Source organism: Centrocercus urophasianus, unplaced genomic scaffold (assembly GCF_019232065.1).
Source record: "Centrocercus urophasianus isolate 14NV4802_14NV808 unplaced genomic scaffold, USGS_Curo_1.0 seq_13, whole genome shotgun sequence".
In the NCBI taxonomy this organism is placed as follows: Eukaryota; Metazoa; Chordata; class Aves; order Galliformes; family Phasianidae; genus Centrocercus; species Centrocercus urophasianus.
In genome coordinates this window covers 54,635,279-54,653,222 of record NW_024884475.1, presented here as the reverse complement: position 1 = coordinate 54,653,222, position 17,944 = coordinate 54,635,279, and the positions used below count along the sequence as shown (strand labels likewise).

The following is a 17,944-nucleotide window of genomic DNA, read 5'->3' as shown; positions in this document are numbered from 1 at the left end:
TCATGAAAACAAAGTCGGATACCACAAGCACCAAGAAGATGCAACTCCCACCAACCTAAGAGCAAATTCATCCCTGATTCCGCAGAAAACAGGACAGTAAACTAAAACATAGCTTCCTTCTCTTCGCAACTTATACAGCAGCTTCCCACAAGGAACTGCATTAGTTTCTCTGTGTGGGACTGAGCCTTAAGTACAGAAGTATTGAACATTCCGCAATTTCCACAAAGTAGAAAACCCAGCACTATGGATACAACGTGTGCTGGTCTTTCAGCTCTAACTGTGGAAATTGGGTGGTGATAACTCAGAGTTCGTAGAACAAAAATCAGACTAAGAATAATCGCGTGCAAAGAAAACACTAGATGGAAATTAGGAAGCTTGCAGCTACCAACAGAAAGCCTAAGAGCCTAAGACATCTTCAGTTTTGACAACAAACTCCTGTTTCTGACAATTTCTTGTCACACAGATTTTTAAAAATCAGAGTCACAGATTTATTTTTTTTCTTTTCACAGAATATGATTTGAACAACACCATCTGGTTTTCAAACTTGATCAGACGCACAAGGAAAGGCATCAGGTACTAACAGACTCTTGGACAGATTTTTCTTCATCATCTTCTGTAGTTTCTTCTTCTTTTTCTTCTACTTTCTCTGCTTCAGGGAGAAGTCCATCAAGGTTCAATAGTAAACCCTCACTGGTTGAAGATCTAATAACCAGCTTCTTCACAAAAGGACCTAAGAAAACAAAGAATACCAGCTATTCAGTTACTCCACCAACATTCATGTCTCCCTACTGATTTATCTTAATACTAATCCAGATTCTGTCAGTGTATGACCTGAAGCAGAACCATACAAGAAGATCAAAATACTGAGATAAAATAAGTGATGGTAGATAAATTAACAACACATTCTTCCCACATAAAGCAAACATAGCATTCTCTATGGTAAACCCCATATCTTCATTCTGTCAATACCATCTCTACAAAGCTTGGCTTCCAAGTGTTTACAACTCCTTACAACAATGAAGCCCTCTTCCCAACAATCTAATTCTAGCCAAAATGATCACATGGGCACAAATGTAGGCTCCAAAACACATTACAATTGGTTTTCCTCTATTTGCAGCTTCATGAAAATTAACTAGGCACTTGCTGATCACAGAAATACTCATACATGACAGAGGGAATAAAAGAAACCTATATTATTTCAGGATCCTACCACCAAACATTGAATGAGTCTTTTGAGAAGAGCAACCACAGAAATAGTCCAGTTTCTTAGTGGAAGTGTATCCACATATACTCCAAGAACATACGCCTGGTAGCATTTTGAGTCTCCCAATAGATTAAGTGATTTGCAGAGGAATGCTGTTTTAGTGCTAACTGCACAGCTGCATGAAAACATGCACATATGGATCATCTGAAAGAATCAGGACCTGGTAGCTAAGTGATTGATAGTTAGCAAGCCTATGTAGATTCTGCTGTTGTAAAGATACTTTAAGGAACATGTCTGCATCCTACACACTGCAAATATTTTTTAAACCAGTAAGAACAATCAAACAAAGGCCCACACCATAAGCCAGATACGACAAAGGAGGCAAAACACTATGAAAATAGCTCACCCTTAGTTAACTAAGTTGGTGTAGTCCATGAATAAACCCCATTAATTGAAAGTGCAGCATGCCTTCAGGCAGGTAGCTAGCATCAGAGTAATGTCAACTGAAGCACCTCTTTAGTAACTGAAGGTGGATTCTGTGATTCTGAGTTCAAATTCTTTGTGCTGAGCTCCAGAAAGGTCATGCCAGTGGGCAAAACCAATCCACACAGACTCTGAAGGCCTTTATGACTTAAGCAGATTCACTGTATGGCTATAAGCTATTTACAAATCAACCTTAAAACTTAGTTTTGTGCATCATCACACAGTTCTGTAGCACAATAAGAGCTGACATCACAAGTGCACACGCTATCAGTGCCCTCAGGGGCTGTCCAGTTCGTAAGTTATGATTCACTGAGTTACCCAATAGCTCCCTTCTCCCATCTGAAACAGACAAAGCAGTGAGGTCACTAATTATATCCTAATTAACATTTGCTTCTTCATTTTGATTCAACAGCTTCAACTAATAGATCAAAAGAATAGCTGCTTACCAGCACTTGATGGCTTGAACTTGCAGATATCCTCAATAATTGTTTTCAAATTGGCAACGATCTGCTCAGTAGGCATATCCAGCTGAAAAACAATAATGCAGAATTGACCATGATGCTCTCAAAGCCTACACAGATATATCTGAAGGTGCTGGATATATATATGATTTCTGTATTTGGATAAATATATATTTTTTTCCACTGGGAACATCAAGCTATTTCCCTACGATATCAAGCTAATTGGGTCCAGAGGAGGGCCAAAGATGATCAGAGGGCTGGAGCACCTCCCCTATGAAGACAGGCTGAGGAAGCTGAGGCTTTTCAGCCTGGGGAAGAAAATGCTCCATGGGAACCTTCCAGCAGCCTTCCAGTACCTGAAGGGGGGCCTGGAGAGGGGCTTATTTTTTTTTTCTTTTTTAAATGTATGAAGCAGCAGGATGAGGGAATATGGTTTTAAACTAGAAGAGGTAGAGTTAAGCTAGATATTAGGATGATGATTTTTACTGTGAGAGCTGTGAGACACTGGAATAGGTTTCCCACTGAGGCTGTGGATGCCTCCTTACTGGAGGCATTCAAGGCCAGGCTGGATGGGGCCGTGAGCAACCTGGTCTATGGGAGGTTTCCCTGCGTATAGCAGGGGGTTGGAAGTAGATGATCTTCAACATCCCTTCCAACCCAAACCATTCTGTGACTCTGTATTCCTGTTAAAGAGCTAGACATCCCATTAACAGCTCAGAAGTATTTTATAAGGTTGTATGCTCTTGATTATTTCCCATCTTTCTACACGCGACATTCAAGAACTACACTTCCACTGTTCCATACACATGTAGCCTTACAAATATTCTAAAAGCAACGTATATAAGCACTTGTTCAAAATCACAAGGAAATTCGATATTTGAAGAAGTAAGCATCAACAAATACAAGTCTAAATACAAAACAGATCAACTCCAAAAAAAAAAAAAAAAAACCAAAACAAAAGCTCTTTAAATTGAAGGCATTAAGATACACAACTGAAAGAACACAAAAGAACACAAAAGAAATCTTAAACAACAACACAAAAACTTGGAGCTCTACTTCATTTTTACTTTCCCATTTCAACATACTACAACTTGCAGCATGTGTATTGAGCACAAAGCACAGACCAGTTTCCAACTACCCTTTTTATACACTTCAGTTTCCATCTGTAGCTTTTTTGATCTTCCAAACAAAACCATGGACTGATGGCTCCTCATTCTGCACAGTATCCGTAAGTAACAAAGGACTTACACAGTGCTTCAGCTACATAAGCAGACCTCACTGGATTGATCATAAGTATTTAGGAGTGAACCAGCCTCACTGCCAAAAAAGTATTGCTTCCTCAGATATTGAGCACTTCAAACCACAACTTCTATGGACACTCCTTAACAATGAGTAATTCACAAGGAAGAGACAAACCCTAACATCCTGGTTTCGATTAAATCCAGGGCCACAGCTCTTGGAAAGCTTGGAATACACATTTCCCAGACTTAATCTTCTGGAAGCATAATATCCTGCATTGTCATTTAGTCTGCCCCCTGGTTTCACCATACAATCCAGAAATCTTCACTTGTATGAATGTCAGTATTTTTTTTTCATAGAAATTTCAGAAATTTAAGATAAAATAGCATTTTTCTTACAGAATTAACTCCACTTCAGTGGACTGTACAGTAGTCACTGGGGTCCCATCTTTCTGTCCAACTCCTCTCCCAGTGCAGCATAAGCAGACCTTATTAACATCTCACTTATCCATAAACGTATTCATTGCAATAGAAATGCTGTTAAGCTTCAGTAGTCTCCTCCCAGATTTGGTCCATTGATCTCCTTTTATGCACTTCTGGCAATCTTCTAATCCAAACACCATTCCTCTGCTACACAGACCAGTAGTCATTCATTTTTATTACTGCTATGCTGATTGCAAAGCATGATGATAAACCTGTCATAAATTAACAGATGTAGAAATTTGTTTGCTAATGCTGAGCATTTCAATTCACTGACAGACTGATCACGCTTTAAGGAATTAAAAATAAAAGAATGCTTGGAACAATCTAAACAATTTAACACTAATAGCTGATTAGAAACTATACTTCAAATTTAGATTGGAATATTATTTGCTTCCATATCTTGCACTGTATTCATGTCTCAAGTAAGCCTTCACTTGTACAGCTTGATTAATGTTAAGTTGCTTATCTGTAACCAAGTCTAGAACTCAAAAGAAACAGTTTGAGAGAAGGCAATTACCTCAAAACAGAGATATCTGCTAACATCCCATATTTGATACTATTAGAAAACAGGGCAAAGCAAGTTAGATTCCATCAGATAACATGACACATCCCAACAGCCTGTGTGCCATAATTTTCTTGAGATGTCAATGGCACCATAATGAAGACATGTAATTCCCAAAGGGTTCTGAATATTTCTAAGTAGTTTCCACATCCACACAGTAAGTATCTCATAGTAACTCGTGGTGTGTGCACAGTCACTATGTTTCAGCACTTAAATATTTAGGTTAATTTTAAGCTTACTAAGCTGACAAAAGCACTCCAGACCAGACCTAAAGCTGTGCAAGCTGCACAGCAGATAGATTCAGTAGGAATTGGTCAGTATCTTTAGGTCTTGAGTCACACTGACAAATAAGAAAGTTTACAAAAGGAACAACTATTCATTTAATTCTAGTCCATTTTGTGTAAAACAACCACAAAGTAGCTTAGAAAACCGATAGTATGTACTACAACTAGAACACAAAACTGAAGTTCTTCCCAGCTTACTCCTTCAAATTTAGGACATCACTCTCTAGAGTAGCACTAGGTGCTGTAAGGAGGGTCAGGAAAGTTCATGCTTCCTTATTTGTACGAAACATGCTTCTTCAAAAGGGTCTCTCACTACCTCTGCTGAGGCTTCATAAACAGAGTTTTAAACATCACCATTTCAGGAATCTTTAGAGGTAGGCAACTGAATACACAGAAAAGGCACTTGCCTACTTGCTGGCTACATCTGCAAATGAAGAACTAGAAGATGCCCTACTATTAAAACAATAAATTGAGCTTTTTCTGAACTGCGCACAGGAAGTTGTGTCAGGAGATTGGTCATGGCAGTGCATCTGCACTACTGATGTAACTACTGTGTGTGTTACATGTAACACACACAGAGGAAACGCCAGCCGTGGCAGAGCAGGAAAACCTGGAGAAGGCAGCGTGAGAGCCTTTTCTTCTCCCTCCTCTGCTCATCTACCAGTCGCTTTCAGTTCAGACAACAGTAATTTGACAGCACATTCAAGAAATATAAAGGAGCTATAAAGCTTGAGCCTCCACCTTACTCTCGCACTCTCTTCCAGCATATAAAGAATATATGCAGTAACATAATATTCCTAAAATACTGCCATCCCAAGAGCCTTATACAGCAAGGCACATCAGTCCCCCCTCCACTCCCAGAACCAATTACGCACTTGCGAGGAAGCCAGAGCACGCATTAGCACTGATCCACCAACACATTTTTCAGCCTCTTCCTTCACTTCCTCAGCCTCTTTCCCACCTCAAGCCAGCCATAGGACTGAGGCTCCTACATTAAATGCTGCAACAACTCAGAAATTACAGCTTCAGCACCTGCACTCAGAACTCAAGTTCCACTTACTAAAAAAGTCTTACAGGACAATGCAGTCAATAATTATCTGTTTCAAAACTGGAACTGGAATTTTTATAGCTTTATCTCATGGCAATTAAGAGACCTGGGCTGGCTAGTAGTCATTTAACCAGAAAGCTGAATCAGTTCTCAAAGCACTTGAACCGAGCTTAAAGCTGCAGTATCTGAGGGGAAATTAAAAAAAAAAAAAAAAGTACCCCCAAATCCCCTAATACAACCCTTCTAAGAGAACTAACAAGAATAGAAAACCCATCAAGAACAGCATTTCAAGTCTGCCTTCTTCACCTGCAAGATGCAGAATTCCAATCCCCTATAATAAATAAAAATTTATTGCAATCCACTGCAAAACAAGAAATAAGCTCACAGAGAAACATGAGTTCGTAGTTCTGAATTCCCTTTGTCTCCTAATGCTAGTAAGAAATGAACAGCAATGCATTTCACCTTTCAGTTCATATGAATGCTGAGACATTTCAGGAGCACAGTAAGGTGTCAAGTAACTAACAAGGGTACTGTGACTGGCATCCTGTAATAACACATGATCTCTGCACTATTCAAGTAAAACCACTTTTTCTCCTACTCCAAGAGAAACACTTGGTTTGGCTGAACTCCAGGAACTGGTCCTCAGAGGCTTCTATAGAAAAATGTTAATAAAACCTCTTTAATACAGGTTTAGAGCTACTCCTAACAAATTTCATTTTGAGTTGGACCAGCATAACAAAACAACTGCATTTCATCATCATTCAGAGAGTCGAATGTCTTTCATTACATAGCGAGGGCAGAAACCAGAGCTTCTCTTCTTTTGAGAACAGAAGAAAGCCCCCAAACCAATAGCTAAGTGCTGACACACATGGCAGATGAATGTTCCTGTGAGAACATCTGGAGGACAGCCAGTATCAGTTAGAGAAGAGCACTGACCTATTTTGTGCTGTCTTGCTCTCCACAGGCTTCTGCTCAGTTGTGAATCTTCCTGAGAAAGTCAGCAAGTAGTAGGGGAAAAAGCAAAAGAAAAGAAAAATCCCAAACCAGAACAGAGCTCTCAGTAGGAATCTAAACTAACACAGACCCTGTAGATCCAGTCTTCTCCTCCTGGTGCTGAAGTGGAATGCATTTCAGAGGTAGTAGCTGTAATACTGCTGCTTCAGAAATAATAGTAGGAAAGGCAGAAATGCAGTCTAGAACAATCTTTATTGTGGCTGTGCCCTTGGTACTCACAGTTGTAAAGTACTATTCCCTAGTTCTAATTTAGCTTGCTACAATTTCTACCACACCTCCAATTCCTCGTTTTGTTCCAAATTCAAGCTGTTTGCCAGTAATTGATGACTAGGAAAACAACATTCTCAGGACTGTGGAAACCATTAGGATCTGCACAAGACTGTCAACTCTCACTAGATAGACAGACTCACAAGGTAGATAACAGAAGGCTGAATGGTCCTAACACCCTGGACCTACCCAAAGCTGGATTTGCTCAGAAACAGTTCCTTCAACATCCTACCTCTAGTGCAGACTGGCATTTCTGTTCCCCATCTTAATGTAGACTTCCACTCACTTGTATATCCCACATACCAGACATCTGATTGTCTCATCTCTATACTTCTAACCCCACAAATAAAATAGTGCTTCTGTACAAACCATCCATTCACAAAAGGTATACAATATGCTTCCAAACACAAAAAAACAAAATTCTCACCTCTCAGAATCATCTTGCTCTGTTTCACAGAAGAACCATTCCCTAGGCAGCTCTCTGCTCAGACAAGAAAACAAACTAGAAACTTCTTTCCAGTGTCACGTTTATTTGCATTCTGATTTTCCTAAGCAACTCCAACTTGGGAGAAAAGAAAATTGTAGCACTCTAAGTTCTAAAACAGTGCCAAAATCCTCAACAAAAATGACTTTAATCTGTCCTCTTCAGATAGCATGATTTTGAAAGGGATATCTTCAGCATTCTCACTTTGCCTCCCTTCTGCTTTAAGCTCCGTGTCTCAAAAGAACATTTTATATTCTCGGTTTCACAACTCCAGATCTACTAATTAAATCTAAATCTACTGCCAACTCCCAGGCTTCTCAAAGACATCTCAATTACTTACTAAATAAGAAAACACCATTAAGGCTGTTGACTTATGTGGGAGTACAGCACAACTTCAAGCTATTGGCCGTAATTGAACTAACAGGCAACATAAGACAGCAGCACTAAAGGGAAAACATGTCTTTGAGAAATGCCAGCTTGGCAGAGTCCCAGAAACATCTATACTACCACCTGGAAAACAGCAATATATCTTCACGTCTCTGTGTAATTCACAAATGATTATTTTCCTCACTGGCAAGGTTTAAATGTAAAGAGCTCTAGATTTAGTAGTAAGCAGACATGCGTAACCACTCAAAGCTCCCACAGCCTTGCCTAGAGCAGATTGCTTCCCAGCGCCGCTGCACAACAGCACAACTAGGTCAGGCAAAGGAGAGCAGCTACAGAGGGTGGAGACACTTGATGCAAGCTGTAGCCACAGACATACTTCTGCATACAGCTCTCTGAACGCGTCACATGTGCTGTGCTGGAGTCACCTCTACCACGTAGCTGAAAGTATCTTGCCACAGCTGAACTGTGCACACGTAAATCCCCATCATACTGCTTTCAAACCAAGATTAAGAGCTCATTCACAAGACCCTGCTATTTACTAATTAAAAATTAAAAAATAAAAAATGACATCTCAGGCTGTACCCAGAACATAAGCTGCCTTGCAGCACCAGCATCTTATATCAGTAACACAACGCAGCTTAAGACTCAGACACTCTAACCACAGCAGTAAGAAGGTATGCTAAGTAAAACCAACTGCAATAGCTTCAAATGCTATCAAACCATCTGAGTTCTTCAATCACTTCCATTCAATCCTGTGGGTTTTTAACCCCTTATAAATAAATGAATAGAAAAAATAAAAGAACCTTAATATGCAGATATTTTAAAGACTGATCCACAATACAAGATGAAGAAAGTCAAAGGACTAAAATTTAGTCCAAAGCAAAAACAACATGAAACATGGTCAAAATGCTAGAAACAAAGACATCCATGGATTCGTGATGTTTCACATAGTCACTTAGACTTGTAATACAGATAAAGATGCAAACTGTATGTATGAAAATGTAATGCATCCCATATTTTAGGAGAACCTTCCTGAAAACCTCAGTTTTGAGTACTGTATATAAGAACAGGTTCTTTAAATTCACATGCACAACTCACAGGCGCCAGCCAAAATTAACAGGCTTGCTTATCTCTACCACCACCAGACAAAACTGCAGAGATTAGAAGTCTCATAAACTTCCTTTCCACACCACTATCAGTTAATGGAAAGTTAAATATAGGTAGGATTACAAACAGACATAACAGAATGGAAGCAAAACAATTCAGAAGAGAAAAAAGAACGCTTAGGGAAAAGGACTAAAAGCCTCTAAGAGAAGAAAAAATACTTTTCTAGAACTCAGTTTTCTATGGGGCAGTAGTTAAAGTACAGATTAATTTTATGGTATTTAATGTGTGGTGCAATCAGCTTTTTTTTCTGCCCTGAACTAGGATCAAAGATTTTAAAATGAAACTAGGTCTGAAAATTTCAAAATAAAAACAGTCCTTAATTATTACGGTTAAGTGAATACTTCCTGTTCCCCTTGTGCATACTCTACAGACTTATAACCCAAAAATCATTAACTACATTAATAAAACTTTGTTTTCTTCACATAGAGGCGTTGAGATTGGGGAAGTATGCATTAAAAGCAGAAACACTACAGGGATTGCTAGGAATAGGGCACATTTTGTATTCGAGTTGCATCTTATTTTGTTCATTATTACAATTCACTGCCAATAGAACAGCAATCATAGATCTCATCCTCAGCACCCTTAACTTCTAAGCATTAGATATGTATCTCAGTCTAAGTGGAGCCATCTTCCACCACTGTACTTTAATGACATACAGTGCTCACATCAGCTCAAGACACTACACAAAACAGACTGAAGTTTCATTTACTTCATGGGTCATTAAAACAATACTTAATCTGGGAATGCACAGGGCAAACACTTTTCTTCTCTGTTTCAGCACTAACTTCAGCTCTACTCAGCAGGACAGTCAAGAACTCTCCATTACCACTTACTCTTGCTATCCTTGTCTTGATTAGATGCTCATCTTGTACCTTGTACTCAAGACCTTCTCTGAAGAACTGTACCATTTTGGGAATATCATGGCCCAGGGAATCTAATAAAAAAACAAAAAGACAACAAAGAAGTTAATACTTACTAGGAGAACAGAACATACTATTAGAAAAGGGAGAATTCAGTGTTTCACCTTGAAGCAACTAAGCACCAAACAAAAATGCTGTTTCCATGTTTTCTATTTATATCTCCTTCCATATTCCCTCCTCCTTCATTATCAGCAGATCTTCACAGATGATATAAGTAAAATAATTAAATATGTAACTCAGATCTCACTTCAAATAAAAAAAAACTTGTGAAAAGCATACACACATAGTCTTTGTTACCTAGTATAATTATTTGGAAGACTGGGATCTACTAAGTTAAACTCAGAACCATCTTCAAGCATCTGCCTTGGAAACAAACAGTACACAACTGTGTAATAGCAAGATTACACTCTACCTGAAACACTCTGGCCCAGTGCAGCCATTGCACAAGTAAAGACAGCTGGTTTTGTTATCTCAGCTGCAGGAGCTTATTTGACAGATTTACAACATCACTCAATTGCTTCAACTGCAAGTATTATTTCTCCCACATGTCTTCGGATGGCTCCAAGATAAATCAGCCATCAGGAACAAACAAACTAAGCAAGTTTGTAATGAAATAACACAGCTTTCACTTTTACAGAAACATCTGGAGTATTCTGTTGTAATGCTTTGGACAGGCTAATACATTTGCTGCAAACATTCAGGAGGCAAAGACCACTGCCTGCAGCTTGTGAAAACATCGTTAGGACAGCTGGGAGAAGGTAAGTGAGAATGTGAGTCAAGATTTACTGCTTTAAGAAGCTGACACATCTGTGTAACAAACAGAGCTCTAAAACACATCTAAAATGAGTAAGGGAGATAAAAAAAATATTGAGACTGATATTTGATGCTTAGAGAATCTGACCTGAATAGAAAGTTTCTTGTGCATAATAAAAAGGGAATGACATGCAGATAAGTGAACAAGTTACAATAACAAGAAGCATGAAGAACATTGTTATTCAGAAGCACTAACACAATGAGCAGTGATGAAGATGGGATCCAACAACTGTTAAACAACATAACTACCTCAGTGAACACGGTTAACAAGCTGCTTCTATTCTCTTAGGTTTGCCACACAAAGTTCCCAGTACTATTACAGCTGATCATATATAGAATGACACGGACAACTAGCTGACAAACCAGCATCGATTGTAATCCCAACATTTGTGTTGTAGGAGAAAGGGGGAAAGGCACAGCACTAGCTTCCTAAAGCAACTCTCATAAGACAGAACATGTGGCTCAGTCACAGCAGCAAAATACTTAATGCAATTCCATGCCCTCAACAAAAAAGGTCACCTCAAGAGTTAAATCTTGTTCCAGTACTTAGGTTTATAAAATAGATTTGCTTCTTACTTCTTTTTGTGCTGGGGTATTTTTGTTTTAGCTTGCTCCTTAACGGTATCAGTTTAGGCATTATTGCAGGAACAGCTATGTAGAAATCCACTTGAATTTCTTCTTCCAAAATCTACATTAAGACAAATGCAAATATATTTAGGAATACAATTAATTACCCAAGTACACAAGTTCAATCTACCAATGTGCCAGAACATACAAAGCAGTATTTCACTGTTCATATTGGCTGCTAACTTCCAGCTAGATCTCTGGACATGCAGTTTCCCCATCAGTCACTACAGCAAATTAAAACATTTCATTTACTTAATTAAAAATAAATACCCATTTGATTAATTCAATGCCTCCTACAACAGCAGCTCCATTCTCTCGAGCTATTTCAGCTTCTTGCTCATTCTGTTGGAAGGAAAAAAAAACGTGTATTAACATCAGTACACCTGATTGCTCTGTATCAACAGCAAAGGAATGTCTTAAAACTAATCAAAGACCCAAAATATCCCACACTGGAAATTTAACACTGGAGCAGCAACTCTAGCTTACTCCACTCAATTCCAGTCCCAGTAAGAAGCAACAGGCAAGTCTTCAGTTCTCTTCTGGTGAAGCATGAGAAAAAAAAAGTCATCCCACTTGGAAAAAGCTCCATCACAATCCCTTTCTCTTGTATCACCATCTTCTGAAAGTCACAGACAACCACCCACTACATGGAGACAACATTTACTAAATACTACAAGAAGAGCATGGAGAATGCTACTTAAAACCACTACAAAATAAGGCTATTTATCTCTGCTATTAATATTTTGCTTCAAATAGCACTTAGAATATAACTTCATTTTTCTTTCATGAGACTTAGCTGTTAAAATACTCTGAAATATTGAACAGTAGCAGGAAACAGTTTTTGGCTCAAGCTTTTGGAAAAGGTAAATATTCCTGACCAAAAGTCAAGACAAGGTTTCCCTCACAAGAAAGAGCTGACTAGCTTCACCCTTACACATGAAAGTGGTGGCATGTGACTGGAGTCCCTCAATCTTCTTCCACATTCACATCTTTGGAAGACATGGGGTCTCCTATCCTGACTGAATTTAAGGTTGAGAGAAGGTTTCAAGACACTGCAACACAGAACCTAGCATACTTGTCAGGCCTCCACAGTAGGAAGATTCTCACCTTGAAGCTTTTGTAGAAAATCTATCAAAAGTCAGTTCAAAGGGTCATAAATTCAGTTCAAGGCACTTGTCCAGGATAATCTCATAGTGATTATACATAACCATTCTGTTAGAAAAATTAACAGGCAAAGGACAACATCAGAGAGCCTGCACTAGCCTCATTCAGATAGGACAGTGACTGCACACACCATATCACACTAGTCAACTCCTACAACAGAGGATAAAGGATTTGTGGGGAAGGTTGTTGTGTTAATTTCATTGGTTGCTTGCTTTGGATTGTTTGGGCTTGGTTTTTTTTTTTTTTGTTTGTTTGTTTGTTTTTTTGAGAAGTTACTCCTTACCGCTATCACATAACTGCATTCTGTTACAGTACAAGCTATGGTGATAACAAACACTTGTAGTTTCCACTGTCTACTAAAGCTTAAGACAGTAAGGATGGAAATGACTGCTGCACCAAACTGTCCATCTTTATTACAGGATAGTCGAAGTTTTCAACCCTATAGAAGATTTTAATATCCCTCTCCCTTAGTTACACCTGTGCAATGTTTTCTCTGAGTGCATTGCTAGAATAAACCACATGTGTAAAGATAATATAACATAGAAAATTCAAGATGCACATTAACATATTAAGACACTGTTGAAGACGTATCCCTGACAAGCTTGTGTGTTCCATAAAGCATTTGAAGAGTCTTCTCAAAGCCAAGTACCATACATACAACACAACTAGTTCCTACACAAGAGCGTGCTGGGTTCACGACACATAAATAAGTAATTCAGACTTACTGACCTCCGTGAAAACCAAGACCTTATTTGTCTCATCTGTAAAGCGGTATGGAAGAAGAACAATGCTTGCAAACTGATCCACTTTTTTCTACAAAGAAAAAAAGAAAAACTGAAACAAATCACAACCAAACAGCGAGTCATATTAAGTAACTTTGTCCCACACGAATGCAGCCACCTGACAAAAACATGAGCACTTAGCCTATACTTACATGTAGTAAACAATCTAATAAAAAACACATGACGCACAGATTGTGACGGCTTTTGTACATCTGCTGTAGAATACAATCAAAACTTCACCAACTTAAAATGAATGAATTATTCATGCTGCTGTTTGCTCAAGAGAAAGGAGCTGGGGTCACCGGCTCCCATGTGTAGGGCTGCTACACTCAGGTGGAATCAGTAACAATCACTGAGATGCTGTAGTCACAGCTTATCAGAATTATGTTACCAATTTAGTAGACAGTGCAAAACAATCACAAGAAATGCGTCCCTTGCTAAGGCATAAGCATACCACACAGCTCCTCAAAACAGTTGCAAGAGGTCTGTATTGCTTTAAGTGTGAACTTACCTAGCTCTAAGAGCCCCCTGGTATGCTAAAGAAGATATTTTGTTAGACCCAGAAGGAAATAAACTTTTAAGAAGCCAAGCTTTTTAACTATGGAGGAAGCAGAATGTCTTAGAGTAAGGCTCAACTGGGCTAGACACCTTTGAACTGACAAAAGGGATGACCCTTAGCAGGGTTACAAGAGCACTGCACCAAGACAACACTCAGGCCAGAGTCCTAATAACCTCTTAAGCAGATGAGAAGGCAATAAACATCACATAGAAAAAAAACTGTCTATGCTTTTTCTTCATTTCTTCATCTGCACCTTTTGAAGACTTGTAAGGACACCACCCACCACCAGTGTGGTGAAGAAGGCTCACACTTACATACTCACTTAACATGACCATGTTGTTAACCCAACTGAGGAAATCAGATGGCAGCAGGGCACTCCTCTAAAAACAATAGGCTTACAACAACTTCACAGGAGTCCTAGCTCTCATGCACTTCAAGGTAACATAGGGAGTCCTTCTGCTCTGGATCCAAGTCCAGTTTGTCATACTTTGGGAGCTGGCATCATCTGTGGTCACGCAACACGAAGCCTTTTTCCAGTAATTGCTGAGGGATATCAGCAGCTCTACAAGAATGTAACAGGGCTTGTGGATGAACTCCAAGGGTTCCAAGGAAATAATCAATGAAATAAGGTTTTTTAAATAAATAAAATAGATGCTTCTGTTTCACACAGAAACACCCTCACTCCAACAGTGTCAATAAAAATATCAACCAACATGGAACAACACTTTCACAGAACATAACAAAAAAAGAAATTAAAACAGTGGGAAGCAGAGATGAGAAGAAGCCAGACTAAGACCTTGCCCTATAACAATCATTCCAGAACAAAACATGCATCTGAAGTAATAACCTAGGTGGAAAGGTCAAGTAGGTGTGAGCCTTAGTTCAACCAGTTCTGTCTGAACCTGAATTTCAGATACATAATAGCCCATCTTTGTAATTCCTGAAGATGCTCATCTTCACCCCAAGTACTTAAACTATATTAAATAAGCATACACAGAATAAAAGAATAAAGACACCTGCAAACATGAACAGCATTCCAACACTCAGCCAGAGCATCTGCAAGAGGCAGATGAGAAGACCACTAGTAACGTTTACTCTAAACTTAAAACACAGCTATTCACATTATAAAAAGATAACATAAGAATTACCAGCCACTTCCCACTTACCTTCTTCTGTAGTTCCATATCTAGGGTCACATTAATATACACAAACTGTTTTGGGTATGTGAAGTCCAGTTCCTGAAATTTCTTTAACATACCCACAGCTTCTTCTACATGGTAGGACGGTCGCTCGTAGTACCACGTCAAGTACACATCATCCACAGGCTTGCTCAGCAACAGCCGCCTGCCACGTCCTTTTTTCTTCTGGGCTTCTTCCTTCTTGGCCTTTTGCGAGCCTCTTTTTGTATTTCTGAAGCATGCAATGCAAAAAAACAAACAATAAAAACCCAACCACCACCAACCATAGAGCGTTATGTATTTTAAGAGAAAGAAATAGATACTGTTAAGTATCAGTTAATCCGCAAAGAGTTACAAAGGTAGGTTCTACACATAACAAGCAGCGTCCCTAAATTCACTCTAATTACTTGCCTCCAATGGCCAAGCCAGAAAACAAACGAGCCCCAATCCTTATATAATCCTGCCTGACTTATTAGGCTCTCAAATCATCGAGAAAAATACTTCAGGCAGAGAAAGACACTATTTCTCTAACAATAAGAATGCAAAAGGTAAGAAATTAACTGCTCTTCAGAGCTCTCAGTATATTGTGCACTCCACTGTTCTGTACACTGAGCTAATTTTTTCCCCTTTTCTACTTAGGCAGTAGTATCAGACTTAAAGAAACATCGAACTAAAAAACGTCAGAATCTGAAGGACGAGACGTGAGAGGAGCAGCTGAGGCACCTCGGTTCGCTCAGCTCAGACAAAAGGAGGCCGAGGGATGCCTCGCGGCGGCCTCCAGCTCCTCGCAGGTAGCGGAGGGCAGCGCCTACAGCCCCCAGCACGCACTCACTTGGCGGCGGCGGCGGCGGCGTAGAGGCGGGCAAGCGGCGCGGCGCTCAGCGGAGCGGCAGCGGGACACTGCTGGAGCCCGGGCAAGGCCCACCGGCGGCACGGGGTCAGCACTGCGGAGAAAAGCACGCACGGCTTCAGACGGGCGCCCGGCCCCGCGGGTAGCCCTCCCGCCTCCCTTCCCCGCTCCTCCCGGCCCCGATGCCCGCGGCCGAGCGCCTTCACCTCGCCGCAGTAACAAGCCCACGGACGCCGCCATCTTGCGCAGCCGCCGCGGTGCAACGCAAAAGACGTCCGCCGGACGCCGCGCCTGCCGGGCCCCGGCTGAAAGCCGCTGCGCGCACCTGGGGGCCGCGGCGCAGCTGCTTGACGTTTATATTTCCTGCTCCGTTCCTAAATACGGCAGGAGCCTCTTGGACTACAATTGTTATTTTTAAATTGGTGTAGGATTCTTTTTTATGGGCATTAAGCAACTATGTATATACTAAAGCTGTGGCAAATATAATGCAAGACCTACCACGAGTGCTTAACGTGTGCCTATGATGGGCTAATAACCTGCATCCTCCATCCTGTTCCTCAAAAACTTCTGAACCCACTCTGAGCTCCCCATTTGTCAGCATGTCGCTGCTTCAGACCATGCATTTTGGCCCTATGCGGGATGTGCTGGCTCAGAGATCAGTTGTTAATAATCCTGTATTACAGCACAGCGAGGAATCAAGATGTAACGAATGTATTCTGCAGAGGAAGCAGGGCCTTGGGGAGGCTGCAATGTACCATACAAGTGCCTAGCAAGGCCCCAGGGATGCTGGTCTTGCCAGCAGTGACCTCAGGCAGGCCACTCGCAGAACCTGGATTCTCAGTTACGCTACCTTTTGAGAAGGGAGGGAAACAATACCTGAGGTGAGGGTGGCGAGGCCGTGGCCTGTAATGGGAGCCGGGAGATGTACAGAATGATTAACCTTGGCAACGGGAGAAGGGAGGGCACAATCCTCCTTCACTGATCCATTTGGTGGTTGTTATTTTTTTTTTTTTTTCTGGAGAGGAAATGACCAGAACAGATAAAGGCACTCTCCTATCAAAGAAGTCAGTGCCAATGCCTTTCCAAGGCAGCACGTGACTTTTCTCCTACAAAAATACATCCCAGTAAAGATTTTTTTCTTTCTTTTTCTCTCACTCTGCCCTCCTCTGTGCATGTGTGCACCCACTCCCAACCACTCATTTACACTGGAGATCATTAGCTGTCTGAACTCTGCTCTACCATGGAGGCTCCTTCTGTGCTCCTCATTCTCTGAGCACATACGAGCATCTCTGGTCCCACAGGTGAACGCATCACAACCAGCACTTTTCTCTGCCCTTGCTTATTTTTTTTTTTAAATTTTCCCCTTTTATAATACGCTTTCCCTCTCTCTACACCCACATATTTTCTTTTAGAACTTAGGAACAGTTCCCCGCAGGAAGGCCATCTCCACGTCTGGCATGCCCAGCTGGAGAACACCTCGCTCCGACTCTGGCACGGGTCTGCGGAGAGACGGCGCGGGTTTCGCAGCAGGGGGACACCTCCCGCGGAGAAAGAGCCGATGGCAGACAAGACCTACGCCCCCACAGGCTCACGCTCAGCGCGGGGCCCCGTCACCCCGACACCTGAGTCACTTCCTCAGCCCGCCTGCGACCGCCGGAGGCCTTTCGCGGGGCGACCTGCTCCTCACGTACGCCCTGTCAGACGCCTCTCTCTGTAATTAACGGCAATTAGCCACGGAGGGCTCTTTTCCCTCCCTAGGATCGGGGCACCACTGGCGTCCCCAGGAGCCGCCGCCGCCCCGCAGGGCCCGCCGGGGGCTCCCCGCCACCGCCCCGGGGTCTCGGCGCCGCCCCGGGGGCCCTGCGCCGCCCGCCCCGCTCCTGTCGCCTCCTCCTCCCGTCCCCACCTCCCGCTCCCCCGCCCTCCGCGCCGCCCGAGCCCCGGCCCGCTCCTCCCCGCCGCCGCCGCC

At 41.4% G+C, this 17,944-nt stretch overlaps 1 protein-coding gene across 1 annotated transcript in view; it reads right to left on the bottom strand.

The window, feature by feature from the left end:
* Positions 1–464: 464 nt before the first annotated feature.
* The window catches only part of MRPL1 (mitochondrial ribosomal protein L1), an 18,189-nt gene continuing 709 nt past the window's right edge, over positions 465–17,944 (bottom strand). The window contains exons 2-10 of the mRNA XM_042812476.1: positions 16,852–16,969; positions 15,958–16,069; positions 15,114–15,357; positions 13,336–13,419; positions 11,713–11,784; positions 11,392–11,503; positions 9,916–10,016; positions 2,134–2,215; positions 465–730 (exon numbers count right to left, since the gene is read on the bottom strand). Coding sequence (XP_042668410.1) covers positions 570–730; positions 2,134–2,215; positions 9,916–10,016; positions 11,392–11,503; positions 11,713–11,784; positions 13,336–13,419; positions 15,114–15,357; positions 15,958–16,069; positions 16,852–16,969 — 1,086 coding nt within the window. The 3' untranslated portion in view covers positions 465–569. The remainder of the gene's footprint in view (positions 731–2,133; positions 2,216–9,915; positions 10,017–11,391; positions 11,504–11,712; positions 11,785–13,335; positions 13,420–15,113; positions 15,358–15,957; positions 16,070–16,851; positions 16,970–17,944) is intronic.